The following is a 26,853-nucleotide window of genomic DNA, read 5'->3' as shown; positions in this document are numbered from 1 at the left end:
CCCAAGCAACCGTGTTTTTCAAAAATTCTGAGTTAAATAAAGTAACATTTGTCCAGCACTTTGCAGTTTACAAAGTGCTTTTCACTTACAGCCTTTCAGGCAAGGAAATCCTTAAATACTTAAATGTTTTATTTTGTTTTATTAAGATTTTATTTATTTATTCATGAGAGACACAGAGAAAGAGGCAGAGACACAGACAAAGGGACAAGCAGGCTCCATGCAGAGAGCCTGATGAAGAACTTGAGCCCCATGTGGGACTCCATCCTAGAACTACAGGATCATGCCCCGAGCTGAAGGCAGACGCTCAACCGCTGAGCCACCCAGGCGTCCCAATGTAGTTTTATTTTATTTTATTTAAATATTTTATTTATTTATTCATGAGAGACACACAGAGGGAGAAGGAGAGAGGTGGAGAAGCAGGCTCCAATGTAGTTTTATTTTAAAGGAGGAATCTGAGTTTCCATCAACTCAACCAAGAGGATACCGTGGACGATGAACAGCTTAAGGGTCTTTAGGATAGATAACCAGTTAAATCTCACTCGCTCGATACAGAGACTCAAATAGCACTCGATCTGTCCTTTTCTTATGGCACTTATCACTGATCTTGCATAATCCTTACTTGTTTACATGCCTTATCTCACTTGCTAGATTTGACATTCTTTAAGGCAAGATCTCTGTCCGATTGTTTTGTGCATCATTCACAGGGCTGATGCAACCAGCAGGCCACAAATTGGTATTTGCCAAATGAATGAACCAATGAAAGTGAATGAATGCATTATATCCACTTCAAGTTAATCATCCGGATATGCTGTGGGGTTTGTATGAAGATTTCCCAAAGGAAAGAAGCTAAGCTAGAGACTTTATAAAGAACACTATCTTTCAGGACCTCTCACCCCTCCAACAGCATTTAGGGACTGGGGGAATTTTTCACTTTAATAAAAAACGAGTGAATTCTTTCCGGGGGTGGGGGGTGGGGGCTAGCATTTGAGTCCCCTAGTGGTTCAACTTTACTAACTCATAAATTAACTTTCAAATATTAAACCAGCAAGAAGCCAGAGCTGCTCGTGTATCAATCATCCTTTCCCTTTTCCCAAACTAGGAACTTGGGTTGCTGTCCCCACCCCCACCCCAAGTGTGATGGTCACGGAACAGCATCATAGGAACCCAGGAGGGATGAAGTATGTGAATAGGAAAGATGCCCACGTCACACACATTTCTCCCCAGATTTTTCCTTGACCAACGCCTCGACCGTGTGTGTCAGCGTGTGTGTGTTTGTGTGTATGTCGGAAACATTGAGAGATCAGGGCAGCAGGCACGACCGAACGCTCCACGTAATTTCAAGTTTTTCTTAACATCTAAAGGCGACACTAAGAGCTAAGGTAAAAACACCCTTGAAGTAGGACCTGCCCGGCAGCAGCGTCAGCAAACGGCGGCGGGGCGAGGGGGAGGCGCGCGGAGATTCACCTCGGGGGGAGGCCAAGCCGGGCCCCGGGGTGAGCGGGGCTGGGCCGTGCGTGAGGCTCCCGGGGGCTGGCGGCTGCGCCCCGCGTCCCTGCGGCCCGGGGAGCCGCTCCGGGGCGCGCACCCCCCCCCCCCCCCCGCCGGCCGAGCGCCCGCCGAGCCGCCGCGGGAGGGGAGGGCGCGCGGTCAGGTGACCCGGGCGCCACGTTCCCGGAGCCGAGAGGGGCCGCTGTCCCCGCAACAAAGTTGCTGGGCCTGCGGCGGCGGGGCCGCCCGCCCCGGAGAGAGCAGCCGGGCGCCCGCCCGCCCGCGAGCGCGTCTCCCGAGGGCGCCCCCGTCGGCCGCCCGCGCGGCTCTCCAACAAAGGGGCAGGCCGGCGGCGGAGGAGGAGCCGCGGGCCCGGCCGCTCGCGCGCAAAGTTGTGGAGTCGCCGTCCTCGGAGGCGGGAGCGGGCAGCCGCGGGCGCGGGCCGAGGAGGGGCCTCTGGCTCCCGGAGCCGCTGGGCGGCGCGGCCGGCGGTGCCTCCTTCCCTCGGGGTCGCTGCTGCCGACGGCGAGGTCCGGCGTCCGGCGGACTCGGCTGCCCGCGCGCGCTCCAGGTTCGCACTTGGACTGTTTTGTTTTTGTTTTTGGCGGAACTGCCCGGGCAGGAAGATTGCACAAGTCGGGGGCGTTTTCCATCGGGTGTCTCTCCCACCCCCCACCCCCCCACCCCCAATTTTTTTTTCTTTTGGATTTGTCTGGTTTTCACATTTCCTTCTCCAAACACGTCGCCCCAGAACTCGGGCTCGCGCAGTCCCCCGCGACCACTGCGACCCCAGCGCGCCGGGAGGAGCCCTCTGCCGGCTCGGGGCGCGGCTGGGCGGCGGCGGCTGGGCCCGGGAGCAGGTAAGCCCGTGCAGCGTCCCCGCCTGCGGGGCCCGGGGGATGTGGCCGCAGCGCCGGGGCAGCGGCGCGAGAGCTGCGGGGCCGCCGGGCTTCCTGCGGCTGCGCCCCTGCGCCCCTGCGCCCCTGCGCCCCTGCGCCCCTGCGCCCCTGCGCCCCGGCCCCCTCCGAGGGCTGGCTGTAAGGTGGCACCAACTTTCGCGTGCACTTTCCCCGGAGCCTGAGTCCAGCCCCGCTCGGCGGGAGACAGAGTGCGGGGAACGTGGAGAGAGCCCGGGCGAGGGGGTCCGCACACCCCCCCCCCCCCCCCGGCTCCGCGCGGCCGCCCGGCTCCCGCCCCCCCCCCCCCCCCCCCCCCGCCGCCGGGAGGGTCGCGCATCCGTGCCTCGCGCTGTGGTCTCCGACAGGGGACGTGGCTTCCTGGGATGGCCAGTGGCACACGCCCCGGCCCCGGGGGGGCGGGGCCCGAGGTGTCCGCCTGGAGAGGGTGGGAAGGGGGTGCCGTGCGCCTGGCAGGAAACGTGCTGGACCTCCGAGCCGCGGCAGCTGCCGAGGGCGGGACTCCCGGGAGGGGCCGCAGGCGGCCAGCCGGGGCTGCGTCCCCGCGGTAGCCTCCTCTTCCCCGGACTCTTGGCATCACTTGCCGCACCAGGTAAGGTCGTTTGTGTCGCCTTCGGGCCCCGGGTCCGAGGTTCTGACTGTCCAAGGCCACTTGCACAACCAAGGAAGCCCTCATCTTAGGCTGTGCAACTTTTACAAGGCACGCTGTTACGGGAGACCCCCCCCCCCCCGGATTACGAAAGGGGCTGCTGCGCACGGTTGTTTCAAGGGGAGAAGACGGGCCCGACCTCCAAGAGACGGGGGACCCGCACTCTTTGGCTTCGAACTGGAGAGCCCCGGGTCTGACCTGGAGCTCTCGGCTCCGCGCTCTGGGCCGTCCCAGGAAGAGCGTCGTCGTTCCCAGCCTCCAGGTCGTCAGGGTCACCGGGGCCTCGCGGAGCAGTTCCCCCAGCCGCGCCCGGGCGGGGGGTGGGAGGGGGGTGGGAGGGGGGTGGGAGGGGCGGGCAGTGGCCGCGCTGCTGCTCCCGGAACGCACCGAAGTCGCGGTCCCCCGGTCCGGCCGGGGCCGGGTCTCGAGGCCTCGGCGACCCGCGGCCGCAGCCGCTTGCACTCGTGCGCGAGTTGCACGGGCCGCAGGAAGCGGCGGTTGCGGGTGGGCGTGGGGGCCGCGGCCTGCGCGGGGCGCAGCGGGCCGGGCGCGAGCTGCAGGAATGCGAAGCTCGTGGGCGCTGGGGCTGGCGAGTCCCGGGCGGCCCGGGCCGCGGTTTACGCGGAGTCATTCCCCGCCCCCTCTGCCCGAGTTTATGGGGCCGAGGAGACCGCTCTTTAACTCTCCTTTGGGTGTTTACCTAAAATTTATTGCCCCTGTAAACAGTATTAATCACCGTGGCGCTAACCTTCCCTGGGAGCGTTTGCGAGAGTGAATGGCAGCCCTTGGCACCGGGCGGTGTCTTGTCCTGGGTTTCCAGAAGGGCGGCAGATTCTTGGCCCCCTGGCTTCCCTCTCCACGATCTTCAGCATTCCTAGGGTTTGGTTTCTAGTTTAAATGTTTGGATAGTTTCTGCCCTAGGACCCACACCGCATTTCCATCCTAATCACACATTGTTGAACGTATTTGTATTCTTAGGTGGTCTGATTGGCAAATTGTTCATTTGGAAACATTAGCTTTACTTTGTAAGGGCATCTCCGCACCCCACCCTCTGACCCCCAAGTTTATTGCCACACGCTGCTGGCTTCTGTTCCATATGACAGCCAGACGTGTTCTGGAGAAAGAGTTGCTGAATGTAGCAGAGTCGAATGCATTGGTTTCCGAGAGAAAGGTCTGGCTAACTTTGCAAAACGTAATTTTGAGGCAACAGAAACCTGGAGTAGTGGTAACAATAAATTACAAAAGTTACAATTATATAGGGCTTAAAGCTTGTGTAAGGCAGTACCTAAGGCAATACCATTTATTCTCAGTTTTTCACTCAGCTTTGTGGGGAAGATGGCCTCTCACACTCCAGAGAAGGTCCACACCTAGGCACATTGTTCTTTTTTTTTTTTTTTAAATTTTTATTTATTTATGATAGTCACACACACAGAGAGAGAGAGAGGCACAGACATAGGCAGAGGGAGAAGCAGTCTCCATGCACCGGGAGCCCGAAGTGGGATTCGATCCCGGGTCTCCAGGATCGCGCCCTGGGCCAAAGGCAGGTAGGTGCTAAACCGCTGTGCCACCCAGGGATCCCTGTTCTTGAGGAAACTTGGATTTTGTCTCTGACATCCTATTATAAATTGCTGCAGCATTTAGTGATTTAGAAGGAGGTATCTTTTTTGTGTGTGTGCTCCTCAACCTAGGGTGGGTCCCCTGCCCATTCCTACCAACAAGTGGCAGTCAGTGGCTCTCTCTGTTCAAATGGCCTTTTGTGGGCAGCCCTGGTGGCTCAGCGGTTGAGCACCGCCTTCAGCCCAGGGTGTGATCCTAGAGACCTGGGATCAGGTCACATGTCAGGCTCCCTGCATGGAGCCTGCTTTTCCCTCTTGCCTGTCTCTCTCTCTCTCTCTCTCTGTGTGTCTCTAATAAAAAAGTAAAAAAATCTAAAAAAAAAAAAAAAAAAAAACCCACAACAAATGGCCTTCTGTGATTCTCCCTTTTCCCCATTCTTTCCTTGTCCTGTGATCCTCTTTCTGCTGTCTCTTTGCAGCATATATGGGATTTTGATTACCAGGAAGAGAAAATTTGAGAAATTATCTTACAGTGACAAAATAAAAAAAATTATATGGCAAATATTTATGTGCAAATGAAGTAAAGTCCTGTGTCAACAGTTTACTTTTCTTCTTTAAGGAATGGGAAAGGTCTTTGGCAATTGCTGAAGTGAAGACCTTTAGCTAAGACTAGTTATGAAGGAGAGGAGTGTCAGAAATATCTTTTAAAGGGAATAGTTAGTTGCTTTCCAGTAGAGAGAATTTTTGTTGGACAAACCAGGTTTTTCATAATAAAATTTTATTTATATTCTTCTGAATAAAGCTTTAAAGTCTTGAATATATTAAAATACTCTTAATTCAGCAAATCTTTTACAGGTATGTACCCCCAAAAAGGAACTTAATCACATAATAATCCCTAAGGTCTTAATGGTAGTAGAACAATATAAAAAAAAGAGAAAAAGTTTTTTATCCTCAAAATTTGACAGACTGATGATCCAGTCCACATGGTCCGTCCTCTCAACAGGAGAGGAGATTCTTCCTAAAGCTTTAGTAGTCCACCAGTTTTCTTCTGCCTCAGACTGTTGAATACTTCAAATATTTTTTAAAGATAATTTTGAACTCTTTATTATTAGAACACACCCTTTTTTCGACTGGTCAGGAAAAAATATAATAGTTGTCTTTTATATGTATTGATATAAAATAATATGGTATTTCCTTGAATGTTATATATAACTAAACATAATATATAAAATACAAATATTACATTAGTATGCCAAATGAAGCATATCATACAATAATAATACTACATGGTATGTCCTTGAATTAAGTGATTGAATTGCCTAACTGTAGCTAGCAGTAAACTCTTGTTTTGATATCTGTTGTAATATATGAATTAATGCCCATTATTTGCATGCAGATTAATATTTGGATGTGTTGACTATAGCTAAGTTGCTGAACCTCAGATTGAATTCTGATTCTGTCTGGGTTGTAGGGCCACTGTGTTCCAGGAAGTATTAGGGCAATGCAGAACTCTCATCATTGACATTCTTAGAGAAAAGGTAGTTCTGCCGAGTAGAATCCTCAATTCTTTAAACTTTGAAGATGATCCTTTTTTTTTTTTTAAGATTTTATTTATTTATTAGAGACACACACACACACACACACACACACACACACACACACAGGCAGAAAGAGAAGCAGGCTCCACGCAGGGAGCCTGGCATGGGACTCAATCCCAGGTCTCCAGGATCACGCCCTGGGCTGAAGGTGGCGCTAAACAGCTAAGCCACTGGGGCTGCCCTTGAAGATAATTCTAATTAATCACTAAAGATTAAAATTATTTTATTGCTGGGCACCTGGGTGGCTCAGTCGTTTAAGTGTTGACTCTTGGTTTCTGCTCAGGTCATGATCTCAGGGTCATGATGTCAGGGTCTTCACATCGTCCATGCCTGGAGTCCCATGTAGGGTTCTGAGCTCAGTCCACAGGCAGCTCGAGATTCTTACCTCCTCTTTCTCTTTCCTCTTCTCTTCCTCCCTCTGCTCAGGTACTCTCTCTTTTTCAGAGAAATAAAATCTCTAAAATTATATTGTTGGTAGGTTATACCTATACTCAGCAGAATTCATGTGATGTACCTTCTGGAATAAAATCTGTGTCGATGGGTATAACGTGTAACTATCCAGATTTATATTGAATCCAGACCATTTTTGAGATCGGACCTATATATCCAACTGTCTTTTTTATTTTCTGCACTTATATAACTTGGAGGCACCTCAAACTCAGCAAGTCCAAACCACATTCATGATTTCTTCCGCCAGTGGCTTATCTGCCAGTGTTCCCCAGATCAGTGAATGACTCACCTTCTACTCAGTTGCCCAAACCAAAACTGAGCAGTCATTTTACTCTTAGTATTCTGACCATCTCATATCCAGTCAGTTCCCAAATGCTGTTGACCTTTTGTATTTGATATTTAAATATCCCACATATCTACCCATTTCTTTCCATGTATCCTTGTTTGGACCACAGTCATTTCCTGCCTGTAATATTATACTAGAAAGATGAATAAACACTCATTCTCTGCATTCTCTCTTCGCATTTTCAACATTTGTTTGCTTTCTTTCTCTCTCTCTCTGAATATATGTATAGGAGTAGAGAGATACTTTTACATAGATAGACAAGTATATGTTATGTTGTCCTGTTTGAACTTAAGTTGAAGTTATTGTCACACTTCATTGATTAAATATTTTGGGGCAGCCCCGGTGGCGCAGCGGTTTAGCGCCGCCTGCAGCCCAGGGCGTGATCCTGGAGACCCTGGATCGAGTCCCATGTCGGACTCTCTGCATGGAGCCTGCTTCTCCCTCTGCCTGTGTCTCTGCCTCTCTCTCTCTCTCTCTCTCTCTCTGCATCTCTATGAATAAATAAATAAAAAATCTTAAAAAAATATTTTGTCAGGCGTCTCCCATAATAAAAGATACCCACTTGCATAATGACAAAACCGTTAACCAGTACTAAAGAACTTCACTATTGATATAATAACATTGTCTGATAAATAGCCCCTATTTGCATTTTTCACATTATCCCCCAAATGTTTATTTTTGAAATTCTAAATTCAGTCAAGGATTACACTTGATTGTCATGTTTCTTTAGTCTTCTTCAACCTACAAAGTTCCCCCCCTCCTTCAGGTGTTTTTGTTTTTCACGATGTTGATAATATTGAGCAGTCCAGATAATTTATTTTGAAGATGATCTACAGTCTAGATTTGTTTATGATAAGCTTCATGAGGATACTATATGGACAGTATGGTATATTTCCCATTGTGTCACATGATGCTCCATTATTGCTCATCACTTGGTTAAAATTAGGAATTATTTTTCCTAAAATTCTGTTATGAAAAAATTTCAAAAATACAGAGGAATTAAAAGAAATTTTCATTCAACAAAATTGCTCATTGTGCTCATGGCCTAGGACATTTTTTCTTTTAAAGATTTTATTTATTTCTTTGACAGTGAGAGAGAGACAGAGTGCACAAGCTGGGAGGGTCTGAGGGAGACAGAGAAGCAGGCTCCTTGCCCAGCAAGGAGCCCAATGTGGAACTCAATCCCAGGACCCTGGGATTATGACCTGAACCAAAGGCAGACACTTAACTGAGCCACCCAGGCACCCCTGGCCTAGGAACTTGAATGAACATTTGCTCTATTTTGCCATAGTCTTTATGGCTCCTAACTCATCATTCTGGTCCACCTACAAACCAGAATGATCTTTTCAGAAGGCAAATCTGGTCATGTTACTTCCCAGCTTAAAACCATCCATTGGATCCTCTCTTCCTCTTTAGAGAAAGATCAAAAGACTTGGCCTGGTCTTCAACACCCTGTCATTGGTTCTGTCTACCTACTTCACCAGATTTCTCTACTCTTGGCTGTTTTCTCTCTAAAGACGGTGGTTCAGCTTCTAGAATGCTCCATGATTCTTCCTGCATGTAATCCCTTCAACTTCTCTTCCCACCTCTTTTTTTTTTTTGCCAATTAAATTTTTTTCATCATTGAAAGCTTGGCTCAAATGTCACTTCTTCAAGAAAAACTTTAATTGCCCAGGGCAGGTCAGATTCCTCTGCTGTATGCTCATATTACCCTGTGCTTCTCATTTGTACATTTGTAACATATCAGTATTATAATAAAATAATTCATTATATAATTAACAGCTTAGTGTCTATATGCTTCATTATGGCAGAGTCTTTTTTAGTCATATACCCATTGCCCAGATCAGTGCCTTATACATAGAAGGTGCTGAATAAATACCTGCTGAATGAATGGTTAGTATATTTAACTATATGATTATATATATTAAATAATATATATGTATACTCCCCCCCCAAGTCAATATATTCCCTTTTCTCTTTAGGTATTGATGTCCAGCTGGACCATCATAGAAAATTGGAAGTCTTAAGAAGAGAATTTAATAGAGTCTTTGGATTAAATTGAAACTCCGCAAAGATGGCCAAGTATGGAGAACACGAGGCCAGGCCTGATGATGGGCAGAATGAGTTCAGTGACATCATTAAGTCCAGATCTGGTAGGTAATGGAAGCTTAAGAAAATGATGGATTATTATATATGAACTACTTAGAAGACATAAGTTTTTTGGCTTGTTTTTGCACTGTTCTTATGGGACAAACTTCTTTTGAGAAACACAGTTCTGACAAATGACTATTATATTGTAAAAGGTAACGTACTGTCTCTGAGTATCCTGTCTTAATTGCTAATCCATTTTGGTCTTGTTGTCTGTTGATGGGCACTGCTTGGTGAAACGCCTACCTGTAGTTGAATGCTTTTCCTCAGTGAGGCTGTGCCTTTCCACACAGACGTGAAGTTGAGCAGTTTTTTCTTGTTGGTCTCTTTTATGAAGTTGAAGGGATTGCATGCTCAAAATACAAAGTTGCAGTTTCTGGCCAGGTGGATTTTCATGAGTTTTTCTTCCATTACTGTATATCCTCACCCCTCCTTTTTGGTGGCAGGGTTGGGTCAGCCCGTGTCCTACCTTTGCTGTCCTTTTTGAAACTTTTTATGAGTGTTCTGAAGGTACAGTTTTCACATGTGTCACCTAAGACAGATTGATGGTTTTCATATGAACATTTAAATTGGAGACCTAAGGCTACCACTCCCTCCCTCAGTCTTTTATATAAGTGAGTGCTTTTTGACTCTGGCTGTACAAGTGAATCAACTGGGGAGTTTTAAAAAAAATACAGATGCACTGGCTGTACTCCAGACCTGTTGAATAATTTCTGTATTTTTTAAAAACTTCAAATATGATTTTGAGACAGGCTCTAAGGGGAGATATTTTTGAGTAGGCAGGGCCTTTCTGAGCTTTGGAAATTACATAGAACTCCACCCTGGGTGTGAACACTATACTTAAGTAACTTTCACAGTAACTTTGAGGTATAAAGTTACGTCCAGTGTCACTTTAAAAACGGAAAAGGAACTTAAACCCTCTGTTTGCTGTGTGAACCATCTTTATAGAATGTTAGGATTCTATTTCTTAATTATTTGAAATTGCAAAAATATGTACTGAAAATAAGCTATAAGTTAATAGAGATACACATTTTTAAAAAAGATTTTATTTATTTGAGAGAGAGAGAGAGGGAGTGAGAGCACAGAGGGAGAGGGAGGAGAAGCAGACTCCCCCGCTGAGCAGGGAGCCCAATGCCAGGCTCAATGTGGGGGCTGGATCCAGGACCCTGGGATCATGACCTGAGCCGAAGACAGACACTTAACTGACTGAGCCACCCAGGTGCCCCTAAAGATACACATGTAAGATATACCTTTCCCTCCATGATACTGGTATTTGTTGATTGGTAAAGATTTTGGTTATTACAGTCTTGGCTCTAAATATGTAGCTTCTATTGTGTACCTTTAAAGATCTTTTCAGGGCACAGCTTAATATCATGTGTTAAAGTTCACTCTTAGGATGTTTTGTTCCTCTAAATTTTTTTTTTGTTCAAGTGTTTTAGTAGAGTATATATGTATATATAACAAAGAGGGAAATAAAAGACACAACATACCCATGCTTGTCATGTTTTATACATTGTGAGGTGGAATATTCTTGGATAGTTTTCTGAGACCATGTCCGTAACAGTAAGACCTTTGGTATTTATAACTATGTATTTTAGCTATGTTCATAGAAAGGTTATTATATAAGTTTGAAAATATTGGGTTTATATGATGAGTACACATAACTTCTAAACTCTTTTTTAAATATTATCATTTAAAAAGACAATTCTCATATATTTTGGGGGGACAGTGGGGCAGAACTTATCACATGGTTTTATCATATACATACCAATTGGCTCAATAACTCTATTTTTAGAGTTTTCCCCGAGGGAATGCACAGACATGTACAAGCAAGTTGATCACATTATTTTTATAACAAAAAAAATAAAGAATTAAATAAAACACCATAAAAACCCAGAATTAAAGATTGGTTAAGCCATTATTTCACAAAGTATTTATGAAGGAGCACAAGTTCTGATGTATAATTCAAAAAAGGATGTTGTGGGCCAGTTAGTTTAGGAAATAGCTGGTTAACGTACTCTGTTCCTTTAATGTAGGGCAACTGAACAGATCATACAGAATCTCAGTGGAGCTGCTTAAATTAGGGTGTATCCATGAAGTAGAAGATTGTACATTCACAAAAATGTTATGGATGTGTAGAGTAATACATTCTTGATATTGTTAAGTAAAATATATGTACAATATGAAGTCTTCTAGACGGGAAATATTTTTTAAGAAGATTTAACAGAGCATACACTAAAATATTAATAGTGCTCATCTTGGCATTGTGGCATTATTATTTTTCTCTTTTTCGCTCATACTTATTTTCTAAATTTCTTTAATGAGCCTGTTTTACTTGGTCTTTATAATTTTAAGGGCTCTCAAATTGCTTAGAGTGTTTTAATGCCAAGGCTATGACTGTTACCTTGGACACACCTACTTCGAAACACATTGAAAAGCTAGCTGTTGCATAGCTGAGATACGAATCACATTCTTTTGGCTGGATTATGTTGCAAAAACCGGTAGATAAACTTGGATTTGAATGGGCCTATTAGTCCCAGTCTTGTTTTCTGGAAGGTACTTTTTTGATCCTTTTACGGTGAATATTAGCATCCAATGGTTAGGTCTCATAGTGCTCTAAAATTTACATATTGAAAAAGGAGTTTCAGTTTATCTTTCAGTCAAGGCATCATCTACATACAGAGATCCTTCTTGGATGTGTTCTATGCTGAATTTGTTGCCTTTTCAGCTTTTTAAAGGAATATTTTCCCATAGGAAAATTTTAATTCTTATCTGTTCTTCTGGGTTTCTTCCTTTTGGAGGACTGGATGTGGGGTAGGGGTAGATATTGGATGGGAAAAAAACTGTTAAGAATATATTAATAAACTTAATCTCTTGGTTTATGAAAATTCTTCTCTTTCCTCTCCAGACCTTGAGTTTGGACAGTCTAAAAGCCTGGCATAATAGAAATGTTTGTGCATTTAAGTTATTAGGATTCTTTATATTGCCCTTATTCAGTATTAATTTGTTTTAGGCTCTGTGTGAGGTTTAAAATTTTTTTCAAGTCATCTGCACCATCTGAACAGATGGATGAAATCATCAGGGGTAGGTGATAAAGTAGTGTCATGAATGTAAAAAAACGTACATTTCTTTATGGTTGTAGTACTTTTGTCTAGGATTTGAGTGAATTTCAGAAAAGAACTTGAAAGGATATGACCTTTAATGGTTAGGGGTTGGGTTGGGTAAAAATAGACCTTTCTGTCCCTAACTGAAAGTCACATAAATTCATTGTCAGTGACTGCATCTCTGATGGCCTGAATTAGTGGGCTTCAGAAGGCTTAACAAGTTAGTAAATATTTTGAGAGAGTGGGCCAAGAATTAGAGGTTTGTTTTTCTTTTCTTTTTTTTTTTCTTTAATGAAATATATAGCCGGTAGAGTCTGTGATGTGTAAGCTTCTGCTTGGGACTTTTTTATTTTTTAAGATTTTATTTGTTTATTTGAGAGAGAGAGAGAGAGACAGTGCTTGGAGTGCTTGCATGAGCAGGGGGAGGGGCAGAGGGAGAAGTGGACTTCTGCTGAACAGGGAGCCAGATGCAGGGCTCAATCCCAGGACCCTGAGATCATGACCTGAGCTGAAGGCAGACGCTTAACTGACTGAGCTACCCAGGTGCCCCTGCATGGGACATTTTAAACATAAAATAATAAAATAGTTTGAGATGCATATAAAGTCCAAGAATATTCTCATTGCTATTTCATTCTTACAGTAGCTAACACACTTTAAAGCCAGTGATGTAGAATTCATCATCCTTTTCTGTCCTCAGTGCTGTTGTAATTTTCTTAGCACAGAGCTCCCTAACAAGGGTTGACCTCAGGGCTGAAGGCAGTGTGTCAGCTAGCTACATGTGAGGATTTTGAGAGTTTGGTGTTTGGAATCAGTAGACTCTGAGATTGGAGAGGGCCGTTTGTTGAATGAATTTGGTGAGCCACACACTGTTGTATGATTCAGTATGCTCTTTAAAAGGCCTTGGGTAGGAAGCCTGGGTGTAACAAGTTTATCTTTTCCTCCTTCACATTTTCTCTTTTTGCCTAATATCAATGTCTAATGATTGAAGGAGCCTCTCAGAGGCCTTATAACCTGGCCCTGCCTGTGGAGTGGTTCCCCAGGCTCTGCTTTCACATGTCTAATGATGGGATCATGTTGGTGATGATGATGATGATAATTCTAGCAGTTTACATTTATTGAACATAGACTGTGTGCAGATAGACTGCTATGAGTTTAATCCTAACAACCACTATTTTATAGATGACAGAAATAAGTCATGTAGAAGTAATTTGACACATTAGCCTGCCTCCTATTTCTCCAAAGGCCAGGGGCCTCTACACATCCCTCTTTTCCTTATCTTTGCCTGCTAGCCTCCTTCTTGTCATTTAGATCTAGGCTTAAATGTCATCACTGAGAGGTCTTCCCTGCTGACTTTAGAAAGTAGATCTCCCAGTCACTCCTGACTATATCACTGTATTTAAGTTCCCTATATGTTTTTATTGCTATCTGGCATTTCTCTCTTTCTCTCTCTTTCTCTCTCTCTCTCTCTCTCTCTCTCTCTCTGTGTGTGTGTGTGTGTGTTAATATCCTTCCCACTAGAATTTAATTCCACAGGAGCAGGAACTGATACATCCCTTGTATCATGCCTGGGGCCTACCTCATAGTAGGTGAGCAATGTATGCTTATTAATTGACTAGAAACTCTGCATTTGACCTCTACATATTGCCAAGTCTCCTAATTTACAAGGTAGTTTATTTCATTGCTGCAGGATGATTCTTCATTTGTGCCTGAATCTATCGCTTATACATTTTGCACAGTATTAATTCAGCTTATACATCCCTCTGCCTCTTTTCTCCTATCCAACAAGGTTGGAACCCTGGGCTGTGAGGTGGAGCTTCTCTGGGTTTCTGCCAAAGGAAGGCCAATTGTAGGAGATACAGCCTGCTGCTCCCAGACTTGTCCTGGCCTTTCTTGGCTCCTGTCTCTGTCCCTTTTTTTAAGAGTGAGCAAAGGGGAAAATACCAAAGGACGGGCAGTCTTCTGGTTGGAAGGCAGAAAAATTGGTAATTTGTTTCTGACGTGAATTCCCTTTTCTTTTTGCCTCCTGCTGCTGGAGGCTTTTCACTGGCTGGTGAAAAAAAGGTAGTGGATTTCAGATGCCCTGCGATTTGGCTCAGTTTAAGCCCTGGTTTGATGTCCAGATGGATATCTCTGGGATTGAAAGAGTTGGTAGAGGTAGGGAGAGGGGAGGGAAGAAAAGAGAAACCAGTGAAATAAAAATAAAATGAATTATTTAATATGGAATATTATACTGGTTACATTTATAGCAGGTCTCCTGAAAATACGCTGTGTTTGCAATAAAGTGAGCTTTCCTAACAAAATTCAGTTTTATAAAAATTATGAGGAAGATTACTGTATTTGTTTATCATTCAGTGGCCTTTCTTTAGGAAGGACGCTGGTTATGTTGCGTTTAGGGAGTCCTTGATCTACTTTCTCTTTCGTTTAGAGAAATACCTGTGAGGGGATTTTTCTAAATAGCTTAAAAGACTGAAAAACTGTCTTTTACAATTTTACCCCCCAGCTTTACTTGGCTGGAATACCTGTGCTTTGGAGGGAGCTCTTTGAGTAGGTTTGTTTTTTTCCATGAGCCCTGGGGATTTGTGGTGAGGGATGGTAACCTCGATGGAAATCCAACTCTGACAGAGCAGAACAGCTATTCTCATAACGCGTGTAAAAATATTCTCTGTGTTATCGCCTCATTATGCTGAAGTAGTGTGATTGTAGAACAGTTTTCAGTATTAATGCAATTCTTGTGACCTATTACTGTGGTTGTAGAAGCTTTGGAGGTGATCCATTCCCAATCAGGAAGCATGAATTGCTGAGAATGTTGTAAGCAGTGGAAGTACATTAATTATATGGACAGAATGGAAAACTCAATTTTATTGAACCTTACTTGAGGCCAGAAGTTTGAACTAGATGCTGATATGATGGTTTTCTGGGAACAAGAGAACATGCACGATCATTGCAGCAGTTGTAAATATTAGTTAAAATTTAATTGTGAAAGGATACTCAGGTGGTTTCAGATAGATTGGCAAGACTGTTTTTCCCTAAAGCTGTGTGTGGAGGCAGAGATATTTACTATATTACTATTTTTATTTTTTTTTGGAATGCCTCAGCTGTTTAAAAATAAATCTACTCAATTCAGTATTTGAAATGTGACTCATTGTGAGATTTTAATATATATTTACTCTTGAAATGGTGGCTTGGGGACTGAGAAGTCTAAGCCAGGTCTAGCTCTTTCACTTTTGTTTCCTCTGCCCTTGGATTTACATAGGTCAACTATAGGAGGCAGGTAGTTTTGAGCTTCTAGGTAGCTTTTTTACTGGGGCCATTGAACAGCCACTTACCTAAGGTTTATTTAAATCCTGTGGGTCTTCTCCATCAGAAGCTTGTACTCCTGGCCTGGTTAAGAAGGAGATTTTTTTTTTTTTTTTTTTTTTTTTTTTGTGCCTGTTCATGGGGCACCTGAGATTAAGGTTTGGGGTTGGTACAGTCTCACATTGGTTTTGAGAACTTTGTTTCTTTAAAAATAAACCAGTTTATTTGAACTGGTTGAACTCAAAGTATAAAGCAGTAGAATAATATTTCATAGGTGAATATTTTCAAATGAATTTTTTGATGGTGGGGATGGGGGCTGGGAGGCTGGGTGGTTAGTTATTATGATTTCTGCCCAGTTCAGTAATTTTAGCATTTAATTATGTAACAAAAATTGTTTTTCAAGGAGCAGAAAAAGCACATAATAACATTTTTTATGTATCAGAGAAACCCAATTAAAAATTGACTTTATGGGATGCCTGGTGGCTCAGCGGTTGAGCATCTGCGTTCGGCTCAGGGTGTGATCCCAGGATCGGGATCATTACAAGGAGTCTGCTTCTCCCTCTGCCTGTGTGTCTGCCTCTCTCTCTATGTCTCTCATGAATAAATAAATAGATCTTTAAAAAAAATGACTTTGTGGGGCACCTGGGTGGCTCAGTGGTTGAGTGACTGCCTTTGGCCCAAGTCATGATCCCCACGTTCTGGGATCAAGTCCTGCATCAGGCCCCCCACAGGGAGTCTGCTTCTCTCTCTGCCTATGTCTCTGCCTTTTTCTCTGTGTCTCTCATGAATAAATAGATAAAATCTTTAAAAAAAAAATTGACTTTGTCTCTAAAGTGGTACAACTTTGAAATAAATACATCTGCTATAGTTTAAAAGGTATTATCTGTTTAGATATTATTTTTTAGTCTCACAGTTTTAATATTGAGAATTTCTTTCATTCTACTTTCTTTTTTTTTTTTTTTTTTTTAAATTTTTATTTATTTATGATAGTCACAGAGAGAGAGAGAGAGAGGCAGAGACACAGGCAGAGGGAGAAGCAGGCTCCATGCACCGGGAGCCCGATGTGGGATTCGATCCCGGGTCTCCAGGATCGCGCCCTGGGCCAAAGACGGGCGCCAAACCGCTGCGCCACCCAGGGATCCCTCATTCTACTTTCTGATACCAAAATTTTGGTATGTGATATATATATAATATATACTGGGGGATGGGGATAGCATTTTGAGGTTGATCCTCACTTATTAGTTTTCTTGCTCTTCATAAGCTGAGTCATGTTATTTAACATTAATTCAGGGGGATCCCTGGGTGGCTTAGCAGTTTAGTGCCTGCCTTCGGCCCAGGGCGTGATCCTGGAGACCCGGGAGTCCTGCTTTGGGCTCCCTGCATGGAGCCTGCTTCTTCCTCTGCCTATGTTTCTGCCTCTCTCTTGTGTCTCTCATGAATAAATAAATGAAATCTTAAAAAAAAAACATTAATTCAATAATTACCTAGATGTATATGTATGTTTTTATTTTGAAAGTTGGGTTTTGGACTCATCCCATGTGGTATTGTTAACTCATGCTGCACATCAAAACCACCCTTGTGGATTCTAATTCAGCCGTGTGGGGTAGGATCCAGGCATCCCCATTGCTTTATGGAGAAAGAAGGCAGGTTTAAGACTTTTACAGCTAAGGTGAAAACTGCATTTCAGAAGAGTGAGGAGAGCTGGAGTCAAATGTTGAAGATTATTTCTACTTATAAACACTTCCCTTTGAACATTTTCTTTTTTTTCTTTTTTCTTTTTTAAATTTTTATTTATTTATGATAGTCACACACACACACACACAGAGAGAGAGAGAGAGAGAGAGGCAGAGACATAGGCAGAGGGAGAAGCAGGCTCCATGCACCGGGAGCCCGATGTGGGATTCGATCCCGGGTCTCCAGGATCGCGCCCCGGGCCAAAGGCAGGTGCCAAACCGCTGCGCCACCCAGGGATCCCCCTTTGAACATTTTAAAAGGATAATAGATTCTTGGTATTGGACAATTTTTCTTTTGCTTTGTATCTTGAAGAGTTTGGGTTGTGTTGAGCAAAGGTAGAACCATGGAGAGTGGGCCAGGAGAATGATGAAATTTGGTGCATTTCTTAGCATGGCCCCTTACACTAGATCATACCAAAATATTCGGCAGCAAATTATTTCTTCATTGAGGAACTTGGTCTTCAACTCAGTGTAATTAACTGCTTCCTGCTAGAAGTCTAATGTCACATCCTGAAGTGTTACATGGAGTCCTCTGATTAATTCATTGTAAAAATTTATTGTGTATATTTTTGGGGCATCTGGATGGCTCAGTTGGTTAAGGGTCTGCCTTCACCTCAGGTTGTGATCCTGGGGTCATGATCTGGGGGTCCGTGATTGACCCGCTGGTTTGGTTCCCTGCTCAGTGTGGTGTCTGCCTCTCCTGCCCTGGTGTGGTCCACCCGTACCTTGCCCACACATGCTCTCTCTCTCTCTCTCTCAAATAAGTAAGTAAGTAAGTAAGTAAGTAAATAAATAAATAAATAAATAAATAAATAAATAAAATCTTTTATAAAAACTTATTGTGTACATTTTCTAAGAAGTTATTTCTAAGACAGATATGTTTTTGACTCATGTTGGGGAAAAACATTCTCACGTCCAATCTTGTATGCTAGTTTTTCTTTTCTTTGTTTCTTTTTTTTTAGTTATAATTTATTGATACAGTGGAATAACTTGAGATAAAAAGTCACCAGGTATTTTTTTTTAATCAATATAGGGGGATTTCTAAGATGTGATATAAAGTAGGAAACATAACATTTTGCTAGTTTTCTTATGTTCTTCAAGATTAGAGACAATATTACTTATATATTTACTTCCCTGTTTTATCATTTTAAATAGGTGACATCCAGTACTTATATTTAATATAACTAGACTTCCTTTTGATACAAAGTAATTTTCCTATCATTTTTAAATGAGTGCATTTTAAAATATGAATAATTGTTTTTATGTCAAAGATGATATAGGAGGTAAGTGGCTTTTGGCCACTATGGCAAGTTCCTTGAGGATCTGTAAACATACCCCAGAGGTCTTATGATGTCCTTCTATTCATTTAACTAAACCAAGCCAAACACTAAACTCTCACTCTTAAAGTCCTTGAGTTATTCGCAGTAGTGTTTATGAGCTCTAATCTTTAACTTCTTTGAAGATATAGGAAGGGATTTTCATTTCTTCATTGATTAAACAAATTTTGGAGTAGATCAAAATATGTAATTGTTCTTACATATGCCACTATGTAGAATTTAAGGTCATGTATCAGAATTTAATGGGACTTGTTCCTGAGACATTTTTAAGTTTGAGGCTTAAAAAGGGAGCATCTGGGGAGGCTTGAGCTGGATGACAATTTATATTTGAACAGAGACTTTTGTGTAGCGTTGGCCATGTGGGAAGCATTGGGGAAGTTTCAATGAACTACTTAGAAGGGAGCCTCTTCAGAGTTATTTGAAACAAACAGACCACAAAATAAAACCAACAGAATCTACCCCAAACATACATACTTAAAAACAGCATTTGGTTCTGAGTTGTAAACAATCCATTTTCCAAAGTGAATTGTTGTATTGCCAGTTTAAAGATACTGTCTTTTTAAAATTGAGATAAAATTGACATGTAACATTCTATTAGTTTCAAATGTAATACAGTGATTTGATATTTGCATTTATTTTGAAATGATCACCACAATGAGTCTAGTTAACATTCATTACCATGTATAGTCACTTTTTTTTCTTGCAATGAGAACTTTTAAGATCTTTTCTCTTAGCAGCTTTCAAATACGCAATACAGTATTATTAACTAGTAGTCACCATGCTGTACATTACATCCCCATGACTTATTTATTTGATAATTGGAAGTTCATACCCTTTGACTCCCTTCATGTATTTCTCCTATTACCCCACCCACCCCTGCCTCCAGCAACCACCAATCTGTTATGGGTGTCTTTGAGCTTTCTGGTTGTGGTGGTGGTTCACATTACATGTAGAAGAGGGATCCTAGGGCATTTGTCTTGTTTTGGCTTATTTCACTTAGCATAATGCCCTTTTTGAAGGTGCATCCATGTTTTTGCAAATGGTGAGATTTCCTTCTTTTTTATGGCAATAAAAATAATAATAATTGTCCTATGTACACATCACATTTTTTTGGGGGGGGTCCATGCATCCCTTGGTGAACATACAGGTTGTTCCTACATCTTGGCTATTGTAGATAATGTTGCAATGAACTTAGGGCTTTATATATATTTTCGAGATAATGTTCTTGTCTTCTTTGGATAAATACACAGAAGTGGAATTGCTGGATCTTATGGTTGTTCTGTATTTAGTTCTATTTTTGAGAAATCTCCCTATTGTTTTCTGTAGTGGGTGTACCAGTTTATACTCCTACCAGTAGTGCACCAGAATTTTCTTTTTTTCCACTTCCTTGCCAACATTTTTTTCCTGTCTTTTTGATGATAACTGTCTAAGAGGTATTAGGTGATATCATATTGTGGTTTTGATTTGCATTTCCCTGATGATTAATGATGTTAAGCACCTTTTCATCTGTGCTATGTGTTGGCCATATATTTGTCTTTTGAAAAATACCTATTTAGATCCTGTGCCCATTTTTATTTTTATTTTATTTTTTAAAGTTTTAATTTATTTATTCATGAGACACACACACACACACAGAAAGAGAGAGAGAGAGAGAGAGAGAGAGAGAGAGGCAGAGACCCAGGCAGAGGGAGAAGCAGGCTCCATGCAGGGAGCCTGATGTGGGACTCGATCCCAGGTCTCCAAGATCAGGCCCTGGGCTAAAGGTGGTGCTAAACTGCTGAGCCACCCAGGTTGCCCAATCCTGTGTCCATTTTTAAATCAGATTTGTCTGGTTCTTTTCTTTTCTTTTCTTTTCTTTTCTTTTCTTTTCTTTTCTTTTTTTTCTTTTTTTTCTTTTCTTTTCTTTTCTTCTTTCCTTTCCTTTCCTTTCCTTTCCTTTCCTTTCCTTTCTTTCCTTTCTTTTTCTTTTTCTTTTTTTCTTTCTTTCTTTCTTTCTTTCTTTCTTTCTTTCTTTCTTTCTTTCTTCTTTCTTTCTTTCTTTCTTTCTTTCTTTCTTTCTTTCTTTCTTTCTTTCTTTCTTCTTTCTTTCTCTTTCTTTGCTATTGAATTGTATTAGTTCTATATGTATTATGGATATTAAACTGTTGGAGGAGGGTATTGAGAAGATGTGACCACTGGTTGACCTGGAAGTTGGGCCTGGGCTGTTGGAGGCTCCTCATTTCCTCATGTCCTTGAAATATGTATTGTACCCACTGTTCTTGTCCTAGTTGCTGTTTCAAGGAAGCAGCCTTGAGAGAGTGATGTGCTCCTGAGACCATTTGGATGGTATACATGACTGAACTTTGTTAAAGCCTCTATATGAACTTTTAGGATTCTGTTGGGCAGGTGCAGAGACTTACTTGTCTTGCTGCCCCCCTCTCCCCACAAGGCAACCTTCATGTGTAAGTTCCCTTACTGATCAAACTTGCTACCTACCAACCTGGAATGGTCAGCTTGCTCTTTGGGCTCTCCTTGCCTTTTGTACGTGGGGGCAAGTTTCAAATTTCACCTGGGGAACTCTAGAGGTTGTAAGCCAACATATGTCCTTATCAGACCATATGATTTACAATACATTATCTTTTAAAATTTAAAAGTATTGCAAGAATTGACTCGGAGCTGAGAGAATGAATCAGTCTTATTTTGTGATGAAGTCTCCTGGCCTTATTGAAAATCCACCTGCTGGGGAGCTCTTAAATAAGTGTGTTCTAGTTTACTCTGTGACCCTATGTAGTTCCTTCATAGGTGGTTAGAAAATGTTATATCGCAAAATGCAAAGATACTTATTTTTGTGTTTTTACGTGTGGCATCAGTGGCCAGTTCTATAACATATCAGACCCTTACTTATATATTAGATCCCATTTTAATACCACATGAATAGAGAAAAATCAGAGCGACTTGAATTCTTTTAATTTATATGTGCTTTTTCAAGAGAAGTAACCTTTACAAGTTAGGACAGTATTAATATTTGGTGAATGGACATATATACTTCTCTCTTTCTTGGACTGGCTTTATTGTGCATTTGGTGTGGGACAGATCTTATTCTGGAGACCTGGCATGGAGGCAGATTGCTCAGAGAGGGGAACTCATTTGCATGTATGTTTAAATGAAACATTTAGAGATGTCTGCCACCATCTTATCTTTCTAACAGCCCTGTCTTTCCCCCTGCTACCACAATACCCTGTGAAGGAGGCAAATGGCACCATGTGAGGACTGCTCACGGTCCTTTTCTTGCCTTTGCAGGGTGGCTTGCTTAGTTTTCTGTGCTTGGTTTTATTCCCCTTCCCTGCCCCCCAGTTTTGAGACCTCCAAACAGCCTAAGTGCCACAAAGCATTCTACTTTCCATCACCAAGCAGAATCAATCTCTCCCTCTTGTTCAGTCTTTATTTCTATTTTTGGCTCTTCTTGCTTGTGTATGGTCCATGCTTCCCTAATTTGACTTTCTGATGCCAGCCTTTAGCTTAGTCTCCACACACAGTAAGTGCTCAATAAAGACTTACTGTGTAGTTAATGGTTTAAAAAAAACTCAGACTTGCTTAGATACGTACCTTATTCACTCAGTTAATATCTGTTGTTCAGTCATTATTGCTAGAGGGTGGGCTCAGAGGTGAGCAAGACCTTTGTCTGTTCTTCATATATTCTCAGGCTAGTTGGGAGGAGAGGAATAAATAGACATGTTGCACAAAAAGCAGTGTAAAGCACAGAAGGCCATGGGAACACGGAAGGAGTGAGGACAAGCTCTTGCCTTGGTGGGAATGAGGGTACGGCTGGTAACAGCTCTGTGATAGGAAGGAATTTGAGTGTGCCTTCAAGGCTGCTTATGAGGTAGACATATGGACAGTGAGGGAAGGAAATGCCAGATTGATGGAAAAGAGGAATGCATTTTGAGGCTGTATCTGCTAGGTGAGTGTGGCTGGGCATTGTGGATGGTGGGAGAGGGTGGGGCCATGTTTTGAAAGGTCTTTTGATGCAGGCTAAAGGGTTTGATCGTTTTGTTCTCCAGAGCCACTGCAGGATTTTAAGTGAGTTCATGATGGGCTGGTAGTATTTTTCAGAACGATAACTTAGTTGGCAGTTTGTGAAAGGTAAATTTAGGAGGGAGCAGAGTTGGAGGGATGCAGAGAGCAGGTCGGGGGTGTGAAAATAATTGAGGTGAGAAATTATGGAGGCTTGAACCAAAGTGGTAGAGGTGGAGAGGGAGTAAGGGAAAGGATCTGAAAGATGGTTAGCAGTTAGTAAAAACTTGTGTAAAGGCACAATATAACTTCACCTTCACGGGGTTTGTTTTATATTTTTCAGTCGCTTGGATGGGTTTTTTCAAATCATGTTTAATTCAGGTTCTCAGCACTTTTAAGTATTAGCTTTTCCTCCAGAATTAATTTTCTTAATGTGCTTAATTTCTGCATTTTATTTATTTAATTAATTTTTTTTTTTTTTTAGAGAGGGAGAAGGGGAGGTGAGGCAAAGGATCTGAAGTAGGCTCTACACCCAGTGCAGAGCCCAACATGGGGCTCAATCTCAAGACCCTGAGATCATGACCTTAGCCGAAATCAAGTGTCAGACACTTAACCCCCTGAGCTATCCGGGTGCCCCTAATTTCTACATTTTAAAGGTAGTTTACTCATCAGTTACATTGACTACTGCTGTTTTTCTAAAGTGTTATCTCTCGGTCAGTTTGGTTCAGTAACTTTGAATTGAATTATTTCAGTCATATTAGTACTTTTTTCTATAAGTATATTCGGAAAGAAATGTCATGCTTCAGAAAAAAATAGATTAATTAAAATAAGAAGAAAGAGAAAGTTTATTCATGTTTACTTGGTATAATATAAAAGTTCTTTGAAATGGTAGCAAAAAAGAGGTAGTATTTATCTCATCTTAGAGTGCACATAATGGTCTTGGACAGCTAAAAGAAAAGCCATATGCAAAGTGAGCCTGGAAAACTATTTCAGAGGAACTTCGATTGAAGAATAGAATGTTTCATGTGACTCTGTGAAGATAACGTCATCCGATATTACTAATTTCAGCTCCAACAGGTAGGCTAGAGTAAATGCAAATTAAAAATAAATTAAGAAAAGGTGTTGAGAAATACCTTTCATTTAGGGAGTGATTAAATAGTGGAAAGCTCTTCATTGGAGTTCAGTCAATAAAGCTGGGATGCTCAGAACTCAAAATTATTCAAGTAACAGATGCTTTTCTTAAAGTGGTGTTTTGCTCTGGAGGTTCAGGTAATAGGAGAAAGAAAAGGAGCCTACTTCAGCCTACTTCATACTGTTTTTCTTTTGAGTTCTATACTCCAAAGTCATATATTCAGTGGGCTGACTTTAAATTCTGGTATGTAACTTGGTATCTCAGAATGGTGGTTCTCTTGACTTTGTAGACAAAATAAAAGGTCTCATTTGAAAACAGTGCATTGTTGGGCTGGGCATTGGTGGTGTGTAAGGTTTGGATTTGGCCAACTTAACTGCTTGGTTGTGAATCTAGCTTTCTTTAAGATTCAGCTCTATCTTATGTTATGGAGCTTTTTAGGGAAGGATTTGTCTGATTCTTTTTGTATCTATATTTATCTATCTTATCTATCTGTAAAATACATTTTGTTTTTTAAAATTTTAGTCGTTTTTAAAAATTTTTTTATTTTAAAGATTTCATTTTTTTTTTTTTTTAGAAAACTCTTTTTTTTTTTAAGATTTTATTTATTTATTCATGAGAGACACAGAGAGAGAGAGGCAGAGACTTAGGCAGAGGGAGAAGCAGGCTCCATGCAGGGAGCCTGATGTGGGACTCGATCCCGGGTCTCCAGGATCATGCCTTGATCTGAAGGCAGGCGCTTAACCGCTGAGTCATCCAGGCATCCCTTAAAGATTTCATTTTTAAGTAATGTGCGCACCTAACATGGGGTTCCAACTCACAACCCTGAGAGCAAGAGTTGCATTGTTCTACCAACTGAGCCAGCCAAGCACCCCTGTAAAAGACACCTTGAATGGCATTTTGTTTCCTTGCTTGTACTATGTGTCAAGCACTTGGATTGGCACTGTGTGATGAAGACACAGTTCCAGTTGTCAACTGTTTTTCACCTAGAGAGGGCTGATCTCGTCAGATTTGCTGTTTAGGAGAATAGATGCCTTGGGTTGGAGTGGTGGATGGGGCCAGGCTGGAATCCTGGAGGACTGCTGTGTGACCGACCATCACAATTGAACCATAAGTAGTATTGTTGGCCTGAACTAAGGCATGGTAGTTGGGATAGAGGAGAGGAATGACATGGAAAGCTGTAGGTGGGAGACAGACTTAATGGGACATAGTGGTATAGGAGAAGTCTGCCTTCTGGCTTCAACACTTGGCAGGTAAAACTTTTCTATTAAGATTTTGGTGTGAGGGAGGTGGGTAAGGGAATATATTTCAATATATATCTAACATATAGGATATGTATCTATCCCAGGAGAGTGGCCTGGACTGGAATCACATCCTTGAAAATTGGCAGCTGGACTCTTGACTGTTTTTTTCAGTAGTTCATGGAGCTCTTTTACATATATTCTTATTTCTCAAAATTTCATCAAGAGCTGTTTTATTTCACTTTATATTTTCTGACATTTTTGACTGACCCTAGAATGCGCATCTGGAGAATGAATTTAAGAGATAGTAGATTATGGCAATGGAAGATGAGAAATTAAGAAGTGGTTTTTGATTTTTATTATTTTTAGCAGATATTGGTACTAGATGCCTTGAGAATTGACTATATATTTCTCTCCTAGGGTAATAAGAAGCCTACTTGCAGATGTTATTCTACCTAACCTGGTCAGCTTGGGGAGGGAGTGGGAGAGGTTATTAAGAAATGCTTGCAATATAACTTTTTTTTTTTTTTTTTTTTACTACAAATGTGCCTCTACCCATTTTCTGGGCTAAAGTACACAGTCCATGGTTTTCATTATATTATTAAAGGAGGCCTATGACCCACCTAAAAAGTTGAGTCTTACTAAGGTTGTGTCTCTCATGGGGCTTCATTCTTTTCTGATGAAAATGAAATGGGCAGTTGATAACTCTGGCATGAGGTTGGGTCATACACTATTGACACACTCAGATTCTGGACTTTATGCTATAGCCCCTGTTTTCTCAGAGCCATTCAAGCAAAGGACCTGATTGCTAGAATTAGGCTGACTAGACACAAAGTTTGAAGGGCAAGATTTCTGATAATGTTTGACCCAGTTTTGCATATAATGAATTTTTATTTGTTGATGAATCTTTCCCTTTTGTTGCTAAAAGTGGCAAATAATCAGACATAAATTACTAATTAACAGTCTGGTTCAGATTTTTTTTTTTTTTTAATTAATGGAACTTGTGCTTCATCAAGCTGAGGTGGAGGGGGTATCACAATGCTTTATTTTTTCTAACATCAAAGGTTATTTCTTTTTCAAAAATGTTGTTATATTTGTCTCTCCCATACTCATGGAGTAATAGTTCTCACTGAAAGACTCTACTACCTGATTGCTCCTCATTTTGCATTTGGACCAGACCCCCTGCCCCCAGCTTAAATCTCATGTCTTCAATATGTGTCACGAACTAAAGATGTTGTTGAGATACCACTCTGTCCACCATCATTCCCTCTTATTTCTTGGGGACTTTAGCTCCTGGTTCACTGTCACAGTCTCTAAAAGTTACTCTTGTACTTTGATTTCAATGTAAGCATAGCTGATCCTTCCAATAGCTGTGTCTCAATTTTTGAACTTCTCTTTCTAGTGATCCTGTCTTCCATTGCGATGCTAATATCTTGGCAAAACCAAGTCATCATTTTATGACTGTGACCCCTCCATAATATGAATTTTAAGTGTCACACTTGCTACCCACCACGTCATATACTTCTGGCTCACTTCCTTTTATATCACAACTCCAGCAATCTCTGATCCAGTGGGGTCTATAATCCATTGCTCCTATCACCATTGTGCTGTTGGCCATCCCTTTATATCCCCTCTTTGCTTTTTACTGAGATTCCATGGTCAATCACAATTACAATCACTCCTTTGCTTTCCTTGCTGTTCTTTCTTTATCACAGCTGTGTCAAACTCCACCCCTGGTTAAATCTGACTCCTCACTTACTCTGTACCAGCCCCCATGCAGAGGAATGAGGCTGGAGAAAAACACAACCCTGATGCCTTCAGTGAAATTCATGATCACGTGTGAGACCTTAAGGCTGCTTGGCAATCA

General features: G+C 42.0%; 1 protein-coding gene across 4 annotated transcripts in view; it reads left to right on the top strand.

Annotated features, from left to right (window-relative positions):
* Positions 1 to 1,667: 1,667 nt before the first annotated feature.
* UTRN (utrophin) overlaps positions 1,668 to 26,853 on the top strand; it is a 497,326-nt gene continuing 472,140 nt past the window's right edge. For 2 of the 4 annotated variants that reach the window (XM_025997957.2, XM_072719110.1), the window contains exons 1-2: positions 2,801 to 2,997; positions 8,987 to 9,157. In XM_025997957.2, the coding sequence (XP_025853742.2) occupies positions 9,079 to 9,157 (79 nt within the window). In that variant the 5' untranslated portion in view covers positions 2,801 to 2,997; positions 8,987 to 9,078. Of the gene's footprint in view, positions 2,349 to 2,800; positions 2,998 to 8,986; positions 9,158 to 26,853 lie in introns of those variants that run through there. The other 2 variants (XM_025997956.2, XM_072719084.1) reach the window with 2 other exon arrangements.

The sequence above is a fragment of the Vulpes vulpes genome, chromosome 1 (assembly GCF_048418805.1).
Source record: "Vulpes vulpes isolate BD-2025 chromosome 1, VulVul3, whole genome shotgun sequence".
Classification (NCBI taxonomy): Eukaryota; Metazoa; Chordata; class Mammalia; order Carnivora; family Canidae; genus Vulpes; species Vulpes vulpes.
Note: the sequence above shows the minus strand (reverse complement) of the source record. Positions and strands in the feature narration are given on the sequence as shown.